Source organism: Solenopsis invicta, chromosome 3, assembly GCF_016802725.1.
Source record: "Solenopsis invicta isolate M01_SB chromosome 3, UNIL_Sinv_3.0, whole genome shotgun sequence".
Lineage (NCBI taxonomy): Eukaryota > Metazoa > Arthropoda > Insecta > Hymenoptera > Formicidae > Solenopsis > Solenopsis invicta.
In genome coordinates this window covers 3,551,903-3,574,633 of record NC_052666.1, presented here as the reverse complement: position 1 = coordinate 3,574,633, position 22,731 = coordinate 3,551,903, and the positions used below count along the sequence as shown (strand labels likewise).

The 22,731-nt window shown below is 40.3% G+C and overlaps 3 protein-coding genes across 14 annotated transcripts in view; 1 reads left to right on the top strand and 2 right to left on the bottom strand.

The window, feature by feature from the left end:
* Window positions 1-13,772, top strand: part of LOC105203707 (ATP-binding cassette sub-family G member 1) — a 69,058-nt gene extending 55,286 nt beyond the window's left edge. For 9 of the 12 annotated variants that reach the window (XM_039446913.1, XM_039446914.1, XM_039446918.1 and 6 more), the window contains 11 exons: window positions 3,576-3,739; window positions 4,060-4,370; window positions 5,245-5,418; window positions 7,133-7,343; window positions 7,621-7,719; window positions 9,680-9,825; window positions 9,902-10,070; window positions 10,392-10,492; window positions 10,729-10,884; window positions 13,059-13,177; window positions 13,281-13,772. In XM_039446913.1, the coding sequence (XP_039302847.1) occupies window positions 3,580-3,739; window positions 4,060-4,370; window positions 5,245-5,418; window positions 7,133-7,343; window positions 7,621-7,719; window positions 9,680-9,825; window positions 9,902-10,070; window positions 10,392-10,492; window positions 10,729-10,884; window positions 13,059-13,177; window positions 13,281-13,506 (1,872 nt within the window). In that variant the 5' untranslated portion in view covers window positions 3,576-3,579 and the 3' untranslated portion in view covers window positions 13,507-13,772. The remainder of the gene's footprint in view (window positions 1-3,575; window positions 3,740-4,059; window positions 4,371-5,244; window positions 5,419-7,132; window positions 7,344-7,620; window positions 7,720-9,679; window positions 9,826-9,901; window positions 10,071-10,391; window positions 10,493-10,728; window positions 10,885-13,058; window positions 13,178-13,280) is intronic. The other 3 variants (XM_039446916.1, XM_039446920.1, XM_039446915.1) reach the window with 1 other exon arrangement.
* A 3,596-nt stretch (window positions 13,773-17,368) lies between these two features.
* LOC120357162 lies at window positions 17,369-18,817 on the bottom strand. Its single transcript, XM_039446984.1, has one exon. The coding sequence runs from the start codon at window positions 18,815-18,817 to the stop codon at window positions 17,369-17,371; it is 1,449 nt and encodes a 482-aa protein (XP_039302918.1).
* Window positions 18,818-19,594: 777 nt separating this feature from the next.
* On the bottom strand, window positions 19,595-22,470 carry LOC120357161. Its single transcript, XM_039446983.1, has 3 exons — window positions 22,150-22,470; window positions 20,943-22,084; window positions 19,595-20,879 (listed from the first exon to the last, which is right to left on the bottom strand). Exons 1-3 carry the CDS (start codon window positions 22,468-22,470, stop codon window positions 19,595-19,597), a joined length of 2,748 nt encoding a protein of 915 aa, XP_039302917.1.
* Window positions 22,471-22,731: the final 261 nt, after the last annotated feature.

Genomic DNA, 22,731 nt, shown 5'->3' with positions numbered 1-22,731 from the left:
CTATTCCGTCTTCTCCGGGGGCTTTTGCATTTTTTAGTTTCCTTAATATTTTTCTTAGTTCTTCCTTTTCTATGTCTCCTGGTTCCTCCTCCATCTTCGTGCCTGTATCGCTTTCTCGTTCGCCTATGTCTGTTTCTTTTTCCTGTATGCTTCCGAGTCCTATGAAATAATCTCTCCATTCTTCCATCTTTATGTTGTCGCATATCCCCTCCTTTCTTTTCTTTCCGTATTTATTGATATACTTCCACGCCTCTTTCTCGCTCTTTATCCTTCGGATTTCCTCTTCTTCTGCCTGTTCATGCTTCTTCTTCTGCTCTTTACACCACTCTTTGTATTCTTTTCTCTTTGCAATGTAGTCTTCTTTGCTAATTCTTTTCTTCTTTATATTTCTCAGTGTCTTCCTTAATTCTCTTTTCTTTACTTTCCACTCTTTGTTGTACCACTGTTTTTTTCCTATTTTCCATGGAATTATCTTCTTTATCTGTTTTATTATGGATTTCTTTATCTTGTCACTTATCTCCTTCCATATTCCTTCCGTTTCCTCCTGTGTGCTCGCCCAGTCTTTGCAGTTTTCCATGTACATTTCTATTCCTTCTTCTGTCCAAACGCTTTTCTCTATTTCCCTTTTCTTGTTTCTGTCGTTTTTCTTCTTTGTTTGTGCTCCTACTAATTCTGCTTCTAATGGCATGTGGTCCGACTCTGTTCTTTCTCCTTCTTCCACCGATTTTACTTCCCCTAACGCTTTGTCATTTCCTATTATGTAATCTATGACTGACATCCCCGATCCTCCTATATATGTCCATCCTCCTTCTTTGTCAAAACTTCCATTTAAAATTGACCAACCTCTTTCTTCTATTCTATTCAGCAATATTCGTCCTTCTCTATTACTCACTTTGTCTATGGACCGTCTGATTTTGCTTCTCTTTTCTGCTTCTTCTTCTTCAATCGGGCCTCCTTCGCTTCCAGTTCTCGCGTTGAAATCTCCTCCTATCAGTAAATAGTTTTCCTCTTCTTCTGGTATCCATTCCGTTAGTGTTTTCATCGTTTCTTCAATTTTTTGGCTGTAGAGTGTAATGATCCTCCATCTGTTTCCGTTGTATTTCAGCTTAGTCTCTGCCATCTCTCCGTTTATTTCGTTAATCTCCACCTCCTCCAAACTTTTTCTTACTGCTTTCAAGAGTAATCCCGCCTTTTGCCCTTCCTTTTTTGTGTTCCCTTCTTGCCGGTATGCATTTCCAGATGTATTCCTTTGAGACTTTGTCTGCCATCTTCTTCCATCCTTCCTCGTCCACCCACGTTTCTGTTAGTCCTAATATGTCGAAGCTCTCCAGGTATTCCCACGCCTCCTCACATTTGTTTGCTAATCCCGCTACATTCCAAAAACCAATTCTTAACCCCCCTCCCTTCCCTGTTCCATCCCCGCCGCCTGCGTCTCATTCTTCTCCTCTTCTTTTCTCCTCTGTCAATTTCTTCTCTCTTGCGCTCCATCGGTACCATCTGTCATCTATCATGATCTTTCCGTATCCCACCTTGACCTTTTTTCCTTTTTCTCTTTCTTCCTTCGCTTTTACCCTCAATTGCGACTGCATTTCCCTTTCCATTCTTGTCAGATCGTAATCGATAAAAATTCCAGCCCTTAACTCTTTCTTCTTGACCATTATCTCTCTCTTTTGCTCCCAGCTTCCTACTTCTGCTACTACTGTGCACTTACCTCCTCTGTTCTGTACCTTAAATGCTTTGTTTATATTCGCTTCTATCCTCAGATTATCCCTTATGAAGTCCTTTGTTTCCTGTTCCATTTTATTATCTTCCCATTTGAATGCTCCTCTAATTACTATGTTGTTTTTTCGTTTCTCTCTATCTTTTTTCTCACTCTACCATTCCAGGATTTCTATTCTCTTCTCCAGGTTCTTTTTCTCTTTTCTCCATTCTTCTTTGTCTTTCTTCCTATCCTCTTCTCTTGTCCGTTTTTCTTCTTTCCACTCTTCTCTAATTTGTTCAAATTGTATTATCATCTTCTCCATCCTCTTGCCTATATTTTCCTCAATCTCTCTTCCTATCTTTTTCATTTCTTTTATTATTATCTCTTCTCCTCCTGTCACGTATTTTTCCATGCTATTGCATTTACTTTCCTCTTTCACCTTACATCCTGCCGGTCTTCCCGGTGGCGCCATCTGTTTACTATCTCTGTAGTCTCTTCGTGCTTGCTCCTTCTCCTCGCTTTCTTCTCTTTCCTTCCGGTTGATTCCTAACCTGTTCTTTGGTCAGCTTTTGGATCCTTCCTTGTGGTCCACTCCTGCTCAATTTCTTGTTTCTACCAACGTCTCGACACCTCTCCTTCGTCCTCTTCCCTCTCCTCTTATTTTCTCTTTTTCCACTCTCCGCAATCACACCAATCTGCTATCAAATTCTCACATGCGTTGTCTACATGAATGCACGCCAACGCCGTCCAACCGGAAGTCCTCATTATCATTTATTATTATCTTTCTCACTGATTTTATGTATGATATTTTCATCATAAATACAAACGTAATTTTGTATACTAATATTGTGATGATTTATTTAACAAATAGTTAAACAGTTCTAGTTAAATATAAAAACCGTTCAACAAAAAGAAATAAGACCGATATAACAAGCAGAAAATAAAACAGAGTATATTATATTTTCAAAAAGAGGTAAAAAAAAGGCGCCTGTTTTCGTGCGCGCGCGCCTAAAAGTCTATTTTTTAGTAATTGTGCACTGTAAGTAACCCAGCTCCAATCATGTTGACCTTGACATATGTTATAGAGGCAAGGATACTGCACAACTTTTCCTTATAAACTAATTGGTGTTCTCGTCTAGTTTTCGAAATATACTTAAAGAAAGAAAAAACATTTTTTCTTAATTATTTCAAAAAATCTTTATTTTACAAAAATATGTGTCAAACAAAAAATGAAGTTTGTAATAAGGTCTATAAAAAAGGTTTTATACATGTTTTACCTAACTAAATACTGAAGTTGTTATAGTAGAAGAACTGTTTTAAAATAATTCTTTTTTATTCACGAATGCAAAAACGATAGAGAAAGTTTATGCTGTTTGAAACGTCTCTTTTTGCAATTTAAAACATGTAAACATACAGCCTAAGAGCGAAGTAGAATGAATTTTTTGTTTCGCAAGCACACCTCATACATTAAACGCTCTATCTGTGTGATGACAATCTATTGCATATTAGCTGATTCAAAATAAAATATTCAAATTAACTATTCCAATGCAAAAAATTCTACGCGGTGATAATTGTTAATTTCCTGTGATCATACATTACATGAATACATTAAGGTGAATTGAATACATTAAAGATTGTAGTCAATCGCAACATGAGTTCTACACTAAGAGAAATCGTTTCTTTCATTGTATGAACTCGACAGTCGCAACTGACAGCTCCATATGCGATACATTTCACAGATAGACTTAATCTTTTACACGTTTTGTGAAGATGAAAGACAATTTTTACTTTGAACATACAATAAGTAGGACGAGATTGTAAACAGACATTTAAATTAATCAAATATTGACTAACTGTTTTACAAAATGCTCAGAAAGATGCCGGAAAGCAATACTAAAAATAACGCAGCGAGGATGTTGGATAATGAGTGCAAGATCGAGTTGCAAGAATCAAAACAACTGCTGGAAGCCGAGAAGTGGAAATCAAAAATGTATATCCAATTCAACGATCTTTCCTACTCGGTTCGCAACCGCAAAGGCAAGTTTGTGTTACACATACTAATTTAAGAAAGCTTTCGCCATTGTTTTACAAGAATATGTAGATCTTAAAATGTGTAAATACGAGGGAGGGTTCCGATAGCGCACATCCCGATAGCCTACCAACCAATCATCTTGACTTATCTAACACAACCTACGGAAAATCTCTAGGCATCTGCCATTGTGAGTGGTTTGTGTGCTATCGGGATGTGCGTTATCGAGACTCGCCGTAAATGCGATACGTACGCGCGAGAGAAAAGTTGCGTTGTACGCATTGTTACGTAGAAATAGTTAATATCAATTAATGAATGTTTACTGCAGGAGCTGAGAAAACAATTTTACATAACGTCACGGGGCATTTTGAATCAGGGAAGTTTACAGTAATAATTGGTCCTTCCGGTGCAGGAAAGACTACTTTGATGAAAATTATATCGGGAAAACAACCCCTAGATGTTAAAGGTACTATCACAATAAACGACGTTAAGTGGAATCGAGCAATGTTCCGTAAACATGTGTGTTACGTACCGCAACACTTTGATTTATTGCCGTTCCTCACAACGAGCGAAACGCTCTACATAGCGGCTCGATTACAACTCGACGGTAATCAGAACAAACAAGAGATTAATTCAATTGTAAGTATGTAAATTTTAAGTGCGATTGTACAAATTACATATATATATATATATAACTATTATATACAGGGTAGTTAAAAAGTATCGGACCCCCCCAATATTTCCGTTCCCTTGCATTTTACAAGAAAATGTTTCAGACAAAAGTTGTAGGGTTTGAAAAGATCTATTTACTGATCTTATCAGTTTGACCTTGGATGGCGTCGCCAAGGTCAGATCAAAATTACATTAACTTTTTTAAATGGAACACCTAACTTTTTATTGCATATTCTTGTAGCTTATCTCGAGACCTTTCCAAAACACTACAAGAAAGTTTATTTTCGTTGAGTACTTCCCGAGTTGTGAGGCTTGAAAGCTACAGTGTAATGTAGTATGGGTCCAGCCAGTTAAGGCAAGAGTGGCGTGTGGGTCCGGCCAGTTAAGGCAAGCCGGACCCACACGCCACTCTTGCCTTAACTGGCTGGACCAACACTACAGTACACTGTAGCTTTCAAGCCTCACAACTCGGAAAGTACTCAACGAAAATAAACTTTCTTGTAGTGTTTTGGAAAGGTCTTGAGATAAGCTACAAGAATATGCAATAAAATGTTTGGTGTTCCATTTAAAAAAGTTAATGTAATTTCGATCTGACCTTGGCGACGCCATCCAAGGTCAAACTGATAAGATCAATAAATAGATCTTTTTAAACCCTACAACTTTTGTCTGAAACATTTTCTTGTAAAATGCAAGGGAACGGAAATATTGGGGGGTCCAATACTTTTTGTCTACCCTGTATATATATGTACACACACACACACACACACACACACGCACACACGCACGCACGCACGCACATATATATATATAAAATGTACAATGCATCAAATATTTCTGTCAGGTGAACAATATCGCAGAAAATCTTTGGTTGTCAAATTGCTTGGACACGTTAGTAATAAAATTAAGTGGTGGCGAACGGAGAAGATTGTCTATCGGCGTGCAAATAATCAGCAAGTCATCAGTTTTCTTATTAGATGAGCCAACAAGCGGTCTTGACAGTGCGGCGTCTTACCAGGTATGATATAAATTATTAATACTGCTATCAATCAATAACGATCGTTTTATCAAAATGATCGATATTGTTATAAGCTGCTAATAATTCTATACACAGTGCGGTTCAAACGTTTGACTGAATTTACTTCTTTCTAATAATGCTATCTAAAATCAGAATATAAATTAATGCCGTAAGAGTCAACACTGGATGTTTGTGTGTAATTAGTATATATATTGACAATTAATTATTAAAAGTACAATAAACGCTTCGATAAAAATTGGGATATCGAGAGGAAAAAATCGGTTTTTGGTACCAATCGTACATCATAAAATTGTGTTTCTTAATTAAAGTTATATCTAGAAAATTTATTTTTTCCTCTTCCACCTTAACCGTGAAATTAAGTTTTGGATGATAAACATTAAACAAAACATTCAATATTATATTTATCCTTGACCTACGTAGTAGAAAGTACACACAATCGTATCTAGAACGAATTTTGTGAGAGTACCTGAGAAAAAGTAGAGAGTGCTTACAATTTAATCAAAATAATATTTTAAGATATCAATTTAAAGCTTTCTTAGATAACTAAAAACAAAATATATTAATATAAAAATTACAAAAATAATAATGTATTATATCTATGTATAAACAAAAAAACGTCCTCCATTGTATTTAAATACACAAATAAAATAATACACTCTTAACGGTAAAAAAGCAATAGATTGTGTAAAAGTACATTAGTCGTTATTTGTTCTATTTAGAGTAGAGTCCTATATAAAGAGAGAAGCAACATCGAACCCGCACCACAACCTTCAGTATCCAATTGAGTCCTCTACCGCCATTTTGGGACCGCTCTAACGTCATCAAACACCATTCGTATCATTCTGCAAACAGCTGTGGTCACAATATGGCCGCTCGCTTAGCCAATCAAGTATCAATCAGATTACCAATCAGAGCTTCGGACATCAATGTCGCTTCTCTCTTCATATAGGACTTTAGTTTAGGGTGCCAAAAGAATGTTAGAGAGCCGCGCACCCTCTGGCGCTCTCGTGGCTACGGCTCTGAGAATACAATGTCATCCACGTATCTAAAATCTAAAGTAAAACATGGGTCTAATCTCAAGGACATGACACTTTTTGTGTAACTGCGTAATTAATGCTGGTATGCAATAAAACTTATACGTAATAGAAATATTCCTCGGTACGCTGTGAGAGATGAATGTGAAGACCAACGTGTGGCAATATAATTTTCTTGCAAAACTTTCTTGTCAATTTCGAAAACTGTCAAATTGTTTCAAAAGGCTTACGGAGATATCTCCTTAAGTCGTTCAAACACATTTTCTGGTGCACATCTATATCTCATGGTTGCGACAAGGGATAACCAATAAACTTCGAAAAGTCTGGCCTTAATCAGTATTGAAATCACATTAATACACATTGACACATACACATGTCAAAGATTTTTATTTCTACTGCATTCTAAAAGATAGCATTAAGTAATCGATACAAAATTCAAATTTAAAACTTTTAGATAGCACTGTTATACAAGTGCAGAATATTCTAATTATACGGCAGTAACGTTACAATATAAAGCAAGTTTTTTAATTTATCGATTGATCAATTGCATCATGCCCAAACGCAATTTTGATCTGTAAAAGCTGTACGTTATGATTTTCTTCTACCTATAATATTGTTTTTAATATACTGTATGGAAATATATAATTTCTGTTAAATAGTTAATTGGCATGTTGCACAATATGACGAAAGCAAATTGCGCTGTAGTTTGTGCAATACATCAACCTAGTGGTCGTATGATTTCGCTTTTCGATGACATCATGGTACTTAATCGAGGAAAATGTATGTATTGCGGACCAAAAAGCGAGATCTTGAGCACGTACAACATTGCCGGATTCACGCGTCCTAGCTTTTACAACATAGCCGAATTTGGTAATGTTGATTGTACCACTCTTTGATAAATAAATTATAAGAAAACTAAAATTAAAATTAGTGAATTGATATAAAGTATTTTAGAAATCTATATACATTTCACTCACACATCTCTTTATAATTTTAAAATTAATTTTTTTTATTAATTTTTGCACTGCAAATTTTTTAAAGTTATTAAAAGGTAGATTTTGTCATTAATTTTAAAAAATATAAAATTATTACTCTTTATTAACCACAAAGAACAATTGCGGTATTAATTGTATTTTTTTGATTGCAGTTCTCGAGGTGATAACTGAACAGAAAGATGAAGAGTTAGAAAATTTACATAAGATCTGTCGTGATGAATATGAAAAATCGCGCAGTACATACAAAAGTAGTAAGTATGATGTGTACATGGTGTGTCCGGTAAGTATCGGGACCGACTTTTTCCTGTCAATAGGAAGAAGTGGAGGGTAGTCTATGGGCAGGATTGGTGGGGGATGTTACATGAGCTAGGAAATCCGGCTGAATTGCCTCCAAGTCTTTGGAATGTTTAGATGGCGCTTGAAATCTGAAATGAAGATGTGTTTAACGCTAGCGTAGAGATTTAAAATGCAGCGAACCATCGAGCACGTTGGCCTAAGCAAAACGATAAATCAAAATGACATCAAAATGATGAACGCAGGAAAATTCTAAATCAAGAAATTTCTAAACAATGGAAAATTAAAAATATATAATTTTGTAACAAGGTGCTGTGTTTCTTTTAAACTAAACTGATTTTTTAAAATTAATTTTATAGATAGCCACAACCTTTTATAGGTAGCCTACAACCACTTTTTTCTTTTATCAATTATGCAGTGCATGAGATTTTTATAAATCACGTCTTAAATAATAAATATTTCATTACTTTGAGTCTAGAGTCTGTCGAACAACACTCTGACGAATGTAATTGTTCAAGTTTTAATAGAAAATATTAATTATGAACATAATTATTCAATAAAATGTAAATGGGGGTGCCATATTACCCTCTTCTCCTCTACCTTTGTCTTTATCCCATAAACACACCTTCACTTCAGGCGCCATCTACTCATTTCAAAGTCTCAAAGGCAATTCGACCGAGTTTCCTAGCTCGCGTGACATCCCCTGCCCCCATCAATCCTACACCTTTTCTTATTGACAGGAAAAATTCAGTCTCGATACTTACCAGACACACTATGTATATTATATATAATTGAATATTTAAACATTTTATTCATAATGATTATTTTATAATTATAATTTATATAAAATAATTTTATAATTATAATTTATATAAAAAGAAAATATTCAATAGTTATACTAATAATCTCAATATGAAAAGAAGTAAATTTATTTATTCTTTAATAAACAATACATGTTAGCAAAATCTATACATTATTCAATAATCGTCCAAGACATTACAAAAAAATTTGTGTAAGGATTTACAAGTCTTCTAATGCCATCTAAAAAAATAAAATGAAATACGGGGCACGTAACTTTGAGGAAATTTTTTGCAAAGAACCACGCACAGTTTATATGAAAAAACGTGCTCAGTTGATTTGCTTGAATTTTTTATATGTTGTAGTGCATTCCTAATAAAAAAACTTTAAAAATTATTATTTTAGTTGATCATAGTCAAATAAATTTTAAAAAATTATAGCATTGCGAAAACTATTAGAATAGAATAGAATTATAATACTGTGAAGAAAGTTAAAACTTGTTTTAATTGAAAAAGAGACAGATTTTCTTTAATTAATGAACATCATGATCAATATTTAAGATTATCTTTGTCCTCTTATAATACTAATTCTTAAAAAATTGCTAAATCTTTGCAATGTCAAATATTTATATTATTTATATTATTTTTTAAATTTTATTATACGTTTTTATGTGTATTTTATTTGAATTCTATTAGAAAATTTATAATTTTTATATTAATCATTTTCTTATTAATTTCTTCCTAGTTAAAACACCTATCCCTATTAATACGTTTAATAAAAGGTTAAGTCATATTTTCTCTCATTTTGTACTTTTTCTCTTACACCTTATACATACATAGATAGATCACGAAGTTGCTCTTCTAAAAATAGTAGCTTACAGAAAGGTTGGGCACCCCTATTCTAAAAATTGAGGTTTTTTTATTCGGAATGCAAGTACTACACCATATAAAAAATTCAAACAAATCGACCAAACGAGTTTTTTTCATAAAAATAGTGCGTGGTCCTTTGGACTGCTATTGAAAAACAATGTTGTATATATTTTGTTAACATTATGCTTGAAAAGTAAATAAGTTCATTTTACTTTATGATTTCATCTCGTAATTAATAAATATTTTACAGAACAGAATTCATCGATAGATTTCGAACAAAATTTCGAAACTGATAATACAGTCACATCCACAAAAATCAGAAGACACGAAAAATCGACATGGCACCAGCAAAAGGTTTTATGTTCACGAGCTCTAATCTGTATCATGCGAGATAATGTAAGTACAAATGTTTAAAGTAATATTTAAATGATTTGTTAGGTAAATCAGAATGTTATTTTGATCGATCTTTTAGACCTTTACAAAACTAAGAATTGCAACGCACATCACAGCTGGACTTTTGTTCGGATTAATATACTATAATTTTGGTGACGACGCCGTAAAAGTACAAAGCAATATATCTTGCTTATTTGTCATTCAAATGTATTTATTTCTATTAAATGCCCTACAGACGGTGCTGATGAGTAAGTGACACAGATTCTTTTAATATACTTTATATTTCATATTATATACATATATACTTGAATATGCACATACATGACTATATGTATGTATACATATATGTATCTTTTTATATTGTATATAAACGTAATATATAAACAGTTGTACTTTATGTTTGTTAATAATTACATTAAACATTACTACAGTCTGGTAATTTAAAATAAAACCGATAAAAATACAGTCTCAATAGCAATATTTTCAATTTATCTTATTTAAAATAAGAAGAAATAAGTTTTGAAGTTCATAAATTATAATTGTAACATTTTAAATATATCTCATTGTAGTTCCCACGGAAGCGAATGTATTTCTACAGGAACATTTAAATAATTGGTACTCTTTTAAAGCCTACTACAGCGTAAAAGTGTTAACGGATATTCCGGTGCAAGTATGTTTCAAATTGTAATGCACAGCATTACAATTTTGTCGCTAATTATTTTGTTTAAACATAAAGTTTAGTCTAAATATAAAGTACTTTCCAGCTGAATTTTATGTTTCTTCTTTTTCTTGTTAGAAAGAAAACATGACACAAAAAATTCAGCTGAAAAGAGTGAACCCATTATAGTGTCAGTTCAAAAATGTCATTGTTTTTACAAATTAGGTAAAAGTTTGTTTGACTTTTAGATACTTTGCACAACATCTTTCTTGTTAATATCATATTACATGACAGGACAGCCAATGGTATTTAATAGAATTATACAGGTGTGGAGCATTTGTCTGTTAACTGTGATTCTTGGACAAACGTTCGGGATATTTATAGGCACAGCTTTTGGCACTAAGGTATTTAAACATCGCATTTTTCATTATTATTTTAATTAATATTCACAGTAATATTCACAGTAATATTCACGGTTCATATTAAAAAGTTTTAAAAATTCAACATTATATATTACAATATTATGAAAAGATTGAATAAAATTGTTATAATATTAATACGTTAATAAATCAACAGGTGATTTATTTACGTACACATATAGAGGAGAAGAGGAGTATTATGGTTACTGTCGACAATATGATTACCCCTATTACCTCCGTTATTAAGTGACGTATTCTAACAATTGCTTATGGAGTTATTCATTTAGTAGCCCGCCGTTTTTTAGCGATGCTAATGTGACAATACATAATAAGTGACAATTATTAGAAGGCATTTTTACTTTTGAGCACTTCTAAATTTTTTCAACATACACCTTTATCCTTTAATCACTCATACTTCCTCATTATTCTTAAACTTGAGTGTATTATCAAAAAAATGCATGTACATACACTTGAGTGTTTTTTTGTTATTTACATTCTTAATCAACTATACACATTTTGAGTTATACAAAGTTAAAACAATAATATAGAATTTCATTAATATGGCTTTTTAAGTAAAACTTTTATATCGAAATATTTCTTCAATAAATCGATCGTCATTTTAGAGAGCGGAGAATATCTAGAAACATTAATGAATATCTAGAAACATTAAAGACGTCATTTTATGCTTGTTGTTTCATGTTAAACACAGATAAAATGATATTTTTAACTAAATTTCTAATGGTATTTCTAAAGTTTCTGAACGCAGGAAAAATTTAAATCAAGAAAATTCTAAACAATGAAAAATTAAAAATACATAATTTTGTAACAAGATACTGTGTTTCTTTTAAATTAAACTAATTTTTGTAAATTATTTTATAGATAGCCATATTACAATCACTTTTTGTCTGCCACCGATTATGCAGGGTATTAGATTTTTATAAATCACGTTCTAAATAATAAATATCTCATTACTTTCAGCCTAGAATCTGTCAAACGACACTTTGACAAATGTAATCGTTCATGTTTTATTAGAAAATATTAATTATAAACAAAATTATTTAATAAAATGAAAATGGGTGCCATATTATCCTCTTCTCCTTTAAAATGAAGGTTGTATTGACATATTTCTAATATTAAATTAAGGTATTATATTGTCTTGTTTCTAAAATTATCTCTTACATTAAATAAAAATCAAAATAAAATTTAAATGAAAACCTAACCAATGAACTGATATGTTTGTTATATATATATACACACACACACTCACACGCGCACACACACACACGCACGCGCGCGCGCGCGCGCACACACACACACACACACACACAGGGTGTACCAGTAGAATCCGGACAACTTTCAAATTAAAATTTTTGCCATATAATAACTTGTAAGCCTGCAACTAGATAGCATTCAAGTAAGCCAAATTCATCGGGAACAAAAACATAACTTTGTCATGGTCAAACTGGTTAATCAGTGTACAGAATGTAACCGGAGAGCCGTGCTTGTTGAAAATCTTCGCGCGGGACGTACCGTGTCCAAAATAATAACGTTTTCCGATTACCGGAAATCGACAGTTCACGTCATTATTCATCGCTACACGGCTTCCAAAGCGTCCAAAGAAGGTTCTTAGATGGCTACTTAGTGCAGAATCGGCTCTTCAAAAATATGAAAATGTTTCGGAGTAAGACATTTTGGCCGGCTAACAGCCTAAACTTTATTCGCTGGATTATTTTGTATGCTACGTGTTTGAGGGACATTCCAAGACTCGACATCCTAACGTTGCATCACTGAAAGCCGCTATTGATGCATCGTTCGCGTGTATGATGAAGGAATTTTTGACAAAGGCGTGCACGCACTTCCTGTCCAAAATTAAAGCGGTCATCTAAGTAGAAGGGGGCTATATAGAATAAAATTGTTTTTTAGGAATGCCCTAACCCAAACATATATATCAAACATAAATGTATTTTTCCTTACGATTGTTATTTTTTATTAAAATAAATGATTCTGAAACTTACAATGGATTTTTCCGGATTCTACTAGTACACCCTGTATATATCAAACATACCAGTTCATTGATTAGGTTTTCATTTAAATTTTATTTCGATTCTTATTTAGTATAAAGGATAATATTATAGTTAATCGAAAATAATTTCTTTTAGTTAGGTGTATTTTTGATACCGGGAATTAATGTACCATTATTGATGCTTGCTGGATTTTTCGTGAAAATAGCAGAATTGTCGGTGTATATACAACCGTTAACTTTTCTAAGTTACTACAGGTACAAACTTATTAAACTAAAATTGTTGTTTACGTGCAAAGACGTACTCTATTGTAGTTTCAATTTAGCATGTTTTTTCAGTAAACATTAAAATTTATTGCAGATATATATTTGAAGGATTATTGCAGGCGATCTACCTTGATCGACCTAATCTATCGTGCTCTGAAGATTATTGTTACTTCCGTTCAACAAATAAGATTCTCTCAACAATGGACCTTCCAACAATGCCGTTTTACGTCATTTTGATAATACTTGGCTCTTGGATTTTCTGTTTCCATATAATCGTTTATGCAGTATTCCATTGGAAACTTTATTATGCGAAAAAGTGACGTGTTAATGCTCGAACCGAGGAAATAATCTGCGCCAATGCTACCTCTCAATCGACACAGACATTATATACTTTCATATAAGAACACACACACACACACACACACACACACACCTGCACACAATACTCTTTGAAATAATCACAATTGTAAATTTAAAATACATAAATTTATAATCGATAATTGTATAATCAATCTTTATGATAATTTTGATATCTTTATAATCATTCAGTTTTCAATGTTAAAATAAATTTATGATTTTTATCTAACCCATGCTAATTTTAATTTAATCAAACCATTTCCGATCCTTCGCTCGAACAAGATTCCACTTGATCCGATCCCGAGCAAAAACGATTTAATTCGCTAGCTCGTAATAAGGACCACACAAATGCAGGACGATGCTTGACATCTACGACTGCTGTAAACTGGATCCCTTGTAATGATGTGTGAACACTTTATACTCTAATACGTTTATGTTACTCTAACTTGTAACAACGCATGCACGTTGCATTTCCGGCGAACACCAGCCGGAGGCAGCTGTTCGGTTTCAAACAATAGAAAACGCGCTTGCGCCTACCTACACGCTGCCATAAGGACAACGCCGCTAACGGCCGAAGGCGGCCGTTAGCACGAGGCAATTCCGTGCGCGATAGAAGACCACACGCACGCGCATCACCGACCAGCGAGAAGCAATCATCAGCGAAAGCACGCCTGTACCAGCGGCCGTGAAGAAACGGGAATCCCGAGATGAAATCTCGAGGGATAACGAAAACGCACGGAAACACCTGAGCGCGCGACCCAGGGGGTATAAAAGACCTCCGCTCGCACGCTCAGGATCAATTCCGCGATCCTGATCCCGATCCGAAACTCCTCCGGCAAGAACAAGCGGTAAAGGTACTTTGCCACTGTCGAGATACTCGACTGAGCCGGCGTTCGAGAGAGCGCAGCTTCCTTTCGCACAACCACTCCGGAGACCAAAGGCGATAAAGGTTCTTTGCCGCTACCAAAGTACTTGGTGGCTCCGGGCGATCCAGACCGAAAGCTCGCACGCCAGAATCGCCGCACCGACAGCCAGACGCGCCAGATGAGCACGGTCTCTAAGACATTCAAGCGCATCGGGCTAGTTCGCGCTTTCGCGCCGTACGCCGCACCCCGCCGAATACCAGCGCAACCGCGCCCGGAAACTCGGCCAGCCAAAATACTTAGGAACGCCGGTTTCTTTTCCGAGAATCGCGAGATTCCCGGTCGGCTTCGCGGTCAAGGCCGTCTGTAAATATCTCGTAAATAGCCTACTGTCCGAAACCTTTGTCTTCTTTTACCGCGTTCTTCTATTGTACTGCCGCGAAATATACCTGTATCAGGACACCGTATTCTTTTCTGCGCGCTTCTCATTTCTTGATTAAATTACCTGTATCACAACACAGTCTTCTTGTACCGCATTCTGTTCGTTCTTGATTTATATTATCGTGAGAAATAGCTGTATCAAACGTACTATTTAGTAATAGACTCAAACTCATATACTGTCGAAAACCGATTTATTTTCTTTTTCTCGCCACAAACCTATTGCGTTAAACCAAGCCGCTAAACCCGCGCACCTTAACAAAATATCGGTTGTTTCAAACTCATAGATTAAGTTAATATGTATTATTGAAGAGATGTATAATTAAGGCTCCTGACTCCTCATCTGCAAACTCCGCGTTGACGGTGGCAACATAGTAGCCATCGTCAACGCTATAGAAATTATAACCTCTTTCTCGTACTTATCGTAAGGTAAAGATAACACATGGGTTTTGCTCCCTCAAATTTCGCGTGATAAATAAATTATTGTATTATCATTTTATCTTGGAATTTTGTACTAACAAGTTTATATATATTCAAACAGTACTACAATTTTTTAGAGATGTCTCAAAAAAATAAAATATTTCAGAAAAGTTTCGAAATATGTTTGCAACGTTTCAAAGATGTTGCTGGAATAACAAAACGTCCGCGATTCTTGCATTTAAAACTTCGCAGAAATATTGCTAAAAAAATCTAAAATCTTTCTCAAGTATTGCTGATTGTAATCCTCTGAATACAAAAAGTTAAATATTATTTCTGTAGTACTTTTACAATTTAAAAAACATAATAAATTTAAACTGATTATAGAAATAAATTGAATATAATAAATTTAAATATTATTTCTGAAGTACTTTAAATTTAAAAAGAGTATCTCAGAAATAATATTTAAGTTGATTATATTCAAAGAATTTTAAGTAAGATTGTTTTCTGTCATCAATGTCAGCTGTATAAAGGTATAAAAGTCTTTGAAAATTATAATACATTAATATTTCCAATTATTTGTTACTCAGTTATTGTACAAACGGACTGCAATTACATCTATCCATACAGAATATGAATTTTCCACTGTAATGGTAAAATATAAATGCGCCCATGCGCACACTTAAGTAGAACCTTTATTAGGGAGGACCGTGGTTCGTTGGCACCGTTTTCATAATTTTGGCAATTGAGTTTTTAAACAACTAACTATCATGATTATACAGTACTAATATGATAGAGAGAAACTTTCTCTATATTTTATGCCCGAAACGATCCTGTATACTGTATAGTTTCTTTGTAATAAGTGAAATACAAACATGCTGCATTGTAGCCAGCTTGCCCCGATAGTGGGGCAAATTGACATATATCATGGTGTAAGTTGGCTATAGGTAAGGTTATAGGACTAAAGTCCATGTTAAATTAATGAAAACGTAATAGAAAATAAAAAACAGATAGCAGATATGTTCTTAATAAAGATTATATGTTTTAAAGTTGTTTTGTAATGATCGAGCAAAATGCTGTTGTAGAAAAACAATTGTAAACTATTTCAGATATAGCTTTCTTTAATATAAAAATATTAAATATAAAGCCCGGTCTACATAGGTCGCAGTTCGCAAAACGCAAGACACACGCACAGTCTATATATCAATCTAACTTCTATACATAAAGAGGTTAGATTGACATGTAGACTGTGCGTGTGTCTTCCGTTTTGCGAACTGCGGCCTATGTAGACCGGGCTTAAAGGATTTTGTCAGAGTTAAGTTGTAATTTTTAATATGATATTGCAGAGTTTATATTAAAAGTTTGTATTAAAACATTTTTATTCAAAATTAATGATTGTTTTACAAAACTATTTTTTTATATTATAATAAATTTTATTACATACATGTTTTATTACATGTGCCGAATATTTCGGCACAGCAAGTGGCACGCGGAGTACTGATTGAAACGAATTGAGTAATGCTTAACTTGAATTTATTATTTCACAAACGTTGGCGACGCACCGAACGCGAGTACAGTTTCGAAGCAAGTGCCTTTAATGACACTGAGCCACCTATTTATAATGTGCGCGAGGAATGCTTCTAGAGGAATCCGTCGGTCGTCAAGGCTGTTATTCGACTTCCTTTGCTTATGCTTAGTCAGCAACGGCGATCCCGAATTCCTCTAGAAGCTCGCGCAAACACCGGAGATCACGCTCTCTCCCGCTGCCGTTCACGCGTTGTCACGCCGCTGCTGGCTTGGTCGCGGCGCGAGAACGAGCAATTCGGCCGTCGGATACAATTGGATGCGATCTCGCACATCCCGCCCGCCTCGCCGATAAAATTCGGCGATTTTACTCCGCCCGAAAGAGCGCAACAACGCCGGCTAGTTCCTTACAACCTAAGAACACAACTTATTATAACTAATGCTACTGTAAGATTATGTACTATTATTATTCAACGGGCCGCACAACCCGCTCAACTGGCCCGGTGCGAACAGAGGAGAGACCTTAAACAGGAGCGCATAATACAGCGAGCCTCCTCCGAATGCGACCCCTGAGTGAGCTCAGCTAGGCATGGCGCTGCGTACTCTCCTCGTCCGTCGGAAGAGGGACGAGCTTGATGACTGGCCGCCGAAGCTCCCCTGTAGCTCCCCGAACGGTCACGACCCGCACCTCGCCATCATCACCCGGGTGGAGACGCGTGACACGCACCAAGGGCCACCGCGTCGGTGGCGTTGTTTCCTGCTTCAGCAGGCAAAGTTGACCCTCCTTCAGGCCACCTTCCGCACGCCACCACCTTGGTCGAGGGGTCAGCGCCTGGAGGTATTCCTGCGACCACCGCTGCCAAAGATGATCCCTCATTTGCTGGAGTAGCTTCCAGCGTGTCAGCTTACTGGGGGGAATCCCCGTCAGTGCCGGTTCGGGGATAGCCTTCAACGGAGCGCCAACGAGAAAATGGCCCGGCGTCAACACATCCAATTCGTCGGCGTCGTCCGAAAGCGCCTGCAATGGTCGAGAGTTGAGACACGCCTCTACTTCGGCCAAAAACGTAGCCATCTCCTCGTAAGTCAGTGTTGACTCGCCGATGACTCGGCGCAGATGGTGTTTGAAGGCCTTGACCGCAGCTTCCCAGAGGCCCCCAAAGTGAGGGGCAGCGGGAGGGTTGAAGTGCCACTCCACACCCTCCTCCGCTAGCTTTCCTATGATACTCCGGCTACTCTCGCTCGCCATTCCCAAAAAACCGCGCAGCTGTCGATCCGCGCCCACGAAGTTAGTTCCGCAATCACTGTACAGGTGCAAGCACAATCCTCTGCGGGACACGAAGCGCCGGAACGCTGCAAGAAAGGCATCAGCTGTGTAGTCGCTAACGACCTCGAGGTGGACGGCTCGCGAACTGAAACAAACAAAGACTGCCACAAAGGCCTTGTAGGCCCTGTGACCTCGACCTTTCGTGGTACGCAGGAGGATCGGTCCAGCATAGTCCAAGCCCGTATGAGTGAACGGTCGACTCGGAACGACTCTGGCTCGTGGGAGACTGCCCATCCGTGGTTGGGGATTCGCGGCCCGCCATCGCAAGCATGGAAGACAACGATGAATGAAGTGCTTCATCAATTGCCGACCTCGTAGTACCCAGTACCTCCGACGCAGCGATGCGAGAGTTAATTGGGTGCCGCCATGAAGCACACGGCCATGCTCGTCCGCGACCACCAGATAGGTGAGATGCGAGCCCCGCGGAAGTATTATGGGATAACGCTGGTCAGCATTCAACAGCGCGTGCTTCAGTCGGCCACCCACGCGCAGCAGTCCCTTGTCGTCGAGAAACGGACTCAGCAACCGGAGTGGACCCTGAGAGTGCTCGATACGCCCTCTCGACAGAGCCTTAATATCGTCCCGGAAGGCAATCCTCTGCGCGCATCGGATCCACATGGCCCGAGCGTCTGCCAGCTCAGTAGCCGAGAGCACCGCCCCCCGCGTCAAGTCGGCACGCGAAGTTGCCAACGTCACCCAGCGGCGCATCCAGGCGGTTACCCGAAGCAAACGGCGCAACGAGGAGAAGCGAGTCAGCTCCTCCGGTTCTTGCTTTTCGCAAGCGATGTGGACCCGAGCAGCTCGCTGCTCAGGCAGCTCACGACTCAAGGCCACTGCTGTCTCGGCCAAGCCGCAGAGTTCGCCAACAGGTACTGAGGTCCTCGCCACCAGAGCTCATGCACTCGCAGCTCCAGGGGTGACATTCCCCGCGATGCACAATCGGCCGGATTGATCCGCCCGGCACATGATGCCAGTGCGCGTCCGGCAGTGCTCCCTGAACCTCGGCGACCCTGTTTGCCACGAAGGTTGTCCATCGCGTGGGATGTCCCTGAAGCCATCCCAGAACGACTGTGGAGTCCGTCCAAAGGTGAATCGCCGCTCCATCCAGGGCCAGGACGGAAGCGGTGTGAGCCGCGATCCGAGCCAACAGAGCCGCCGCGCAAAGCTCCAGTCGCGGAAGGGAGACCTGTCTGAGCGGTGCGACTCGCGTCTTGGCGATCAGCAGCGTCAGCCACACCCTGCCGTCCGCGATTGTGCGGAGGTATAAGATCGCTCCGTAGGCGCGTTCCGACGCATCGGCGAAACCGTGCATCTCAATAAGCGCGCCCGGAGAATCCGCACGTGACCAGCGCGGGATGCGGATTTCCTCCAGGACGGGCAGCTCCGTCCGCAACCGTCGCCAGCACTCCGCGTCGTCTGCAGCAAGGGGAGCATCCCAGTCAAACCGCCGTAGCCAGGCCGCCTGAATGAGAAGTTTAGCATTTATTACGACCGGGTGAGCCAGCCCAGCGGATCGAAGAGATGCGCGGTTTGCCTCAACACCGTGCGCTTGGTGACCAGCTCCTCTGTCATGCTCTTGACAGTTGGAGCAAAGCTGTCCTCAGCGGGAAGCCAACGTATCCCCAGGACGTCGTGCTCCTCCGACGTCAACGCGACCGTCGACGGCAGCGACGACCGGTGCTCAGCGGGGATGTCGCGCAGCAGGTCTTCCTTGTTGGCGACCCATTTGCGTAAGCGGAAGCCGCCCGCCAAACACAACTGAGTCAGCTGCTCGCGCAGCTCGCAGGTCTCGAACTGAGAGGAGGCCCCAGACAGTACATCGTCCACATAGGTGTCCCGCCGCAGGGCCTCAGCTGCCCGAGGAAAGCGCGCACCCTCGTTCTTGGCAAGCTGACGCAACGTTCGAACAGCCAAGTAGGGTGCACTGGCCAGCCCGTAAGTAACCGTGTTAAGGTGGAACTCCTGGACTCGGCTGCCTATCTTCCAGTAAATCCGTTGAAGGTCACGGTCCTCTAGATGCACCCAAATCTGCCGGTATATCTTTTCGATGTCCGCAGCGAGAACAAACTGGTGTTTACGCCAGCGCGTTATCACGTCGCAGAGCGTCGGCAACAAATTCGGTCCTGCAAGAAGTTCGCCATTTAAGGAGGTACCAGAGGATGTCCGTGAAGAGCCGTTGAACACGACGCGGATCCTAGCCTTCTCGCCGTCGCCCTTCCATACTCCGTGATGGGGCAGGAAACAGGCGCGTGAACAATCTGCCGGTAAGGGAGGCGCCGGCGTCATGTGGCCAAGCTCAAGATACTCAGCCAGGAACTGTGAGTACGCGTCACGAAGAGCGACTTCCCTCCGGAAGCGGTGCTCGTTCGCCTGCAACACTCGCAGCGCGGTGAATCGCGTGTCACGTAAGTCCGGCAGAGTCGAACGAGTCGCGAATCGGACGACGTAACGTCCCGAGGCGTCCCGTGAATGCGACCGCAAGTAATGCTCCTCGCAAGCCGCGTCGTCCGGAGACAGGGGGAGTGTCGCTCGCGGTGGTTCCTCCAGTTCCCAAAATCGACGCACTAATGCGTTCAGATCGTTAACAGCGGAGCACTGCAACGATGTCAAGGCTGTGGTCACCTGACAAGAGCTTACCGGACCCATGATGATCCATCCTAGAGCGGTCTGCTGCGCGATTGGTTCCTCATCACCTCCCAGCCGCATGCCTGGTCGTGCCACCTTGGCATAGACGTCGACACCGAGCAGCAGCTCGACTGGGTCCGTAGAACTGAAGTCAGGATCAGCGAGATCAAGGCCGCGGATGTGCGACCATCCGCTGGAGTTAGCTTACACGGAACCACCGTAGATCGAGAGTCTTGGCATCACCAAGGCGGAGATGGCAAACACCGCGTCTCCAACGCGCGAGGTCAGATTGATCGCGATTCGTCCCCGCGACACCCCCGACCTCAACCCGCCCACTCCGTAAATTGCCACGGACGCCGTTGTCCGCGGCAGTCGCAGGCGTTGGGCCAGCGCTTCTGTGATCAACGAAGTCTCTGATCCCGGATCCATGAGGGCTCGAACCGCGTGTAAAGTTCCGAATCGATCCGTCACCAGAACGCGCGCGGTGGCGAGAAGCGTCTGCGGCGGCTCGAAGTGAGGGTGCCGCGCGGCATGCACCGACGGCGAAAGTGCAACAACGGCTCCCGGAGCCGCCTCGTACGCGTCATGTAGGAGTGTGTTGTGGCGCGCGGCGCACCTAGCACACGCCTTCGGCGAAGAGCACGCGCTCACCTGATGTCGTCCCATGCAGTTGATGCACAGTCGATTGGCGGTCACTACCTCCAACCGCTCCTTTGTAGGTTTCCGACGAAACTTCTCGCAGTTCATAATAAAGTGATTCTGCTTGCACACCACGCAGCTGCGCTCGGAGCCTCCGCTCTGCCTCCCGGTGTGATGAGCGGATTTTCCTGAGGAGGACTCCCCCTTGACAGACCGCAGCGACTCGTGCGTCACAAGCTGTTCCTCGAGGAAGTCCTTGAACTCGTCAAACGACGGCGGGTCGCTTTTTTTCGCGATGGAATTTTCCCACTCACGTCTTGTACCCGCGTCGAGCAACTCCACCATGAGATGCACGAGTAAGTGAGTGGTATTGGAAACGGGCTTACCGATACCTTCCAAAGCTTGGGTGGATGCTACCATGCCATGGTAGATCCGTCGCAGGTCGGCTACGCAATCCGCTTTCATTTTGGGCAACGATGTAATCGCGGACAAATAAGCCTTGACTAACAACCTTTTTTTCTCATAGTGACCTTTCAAGGTTGACCACGCGCGTTCATAATTCGCGTCCGTCGAGGGCAAGCCCCTCAGAAGCTGTTCCGCTTCTCCCTTGACCCTCGTCTTTAGATAGTGGAGCCTTTGGACGTCGGACAGATGCGGATCCTGACCGACGATGGAGTCGAATAGATACGGAATACCGGCCAGTCCTCGAACCTGCCGGAGAACGTTGGGAGCTCGAGCCGAGGAAGCGGGGCTCGCTGTGTGCTTTTGGCCCTGACCGTCGTCGAAACATTTGCTTCGGTCTTTGCCTTCAACGACCGCCCCAGGTCCATTAGTGCAGCTCGTTGGCTGGTGTAGAGCATCTCCATCTCCTCGGCATGGTCGTTCGTATAGTACTCGGTTTTCCTTAACTCCTTCCCGTGAGCAAGCCCGAGCTTATCGTGGTTCTCCTCGAACTTGGCCCATCGCTTTTCCAAAATGGCCAAGGCCGCTTGGACGTGATCGACGGTCAGGTTCGCGACACCGGTCTTCTTGAGGTTCGCGACGACGCGAGAGATGCGTCCGCGGAGCTCAGATTGCTGCTCCAATAACGCCTCCATTCGGATAATTTGGAGGTCGGGTTCCACCACTCACACTACAGAACTGGCACGTTTACTCCGCGAGAGGAAAATGTAGTCAGATATGCACCGGCCGCGACGCACGATCCGGCTCGAAGGACCAGAAAATGTGCCGAATATTACGGCACAGCAAGTGGCACGCGGAGTACTGATTGAAACGAATTGAGTAATGCTTAACTTGAATTTATTATTTCACAAACGTTGGCGACGCACCGAACGCGAGTACAGTTTCGAAGCAAGTGC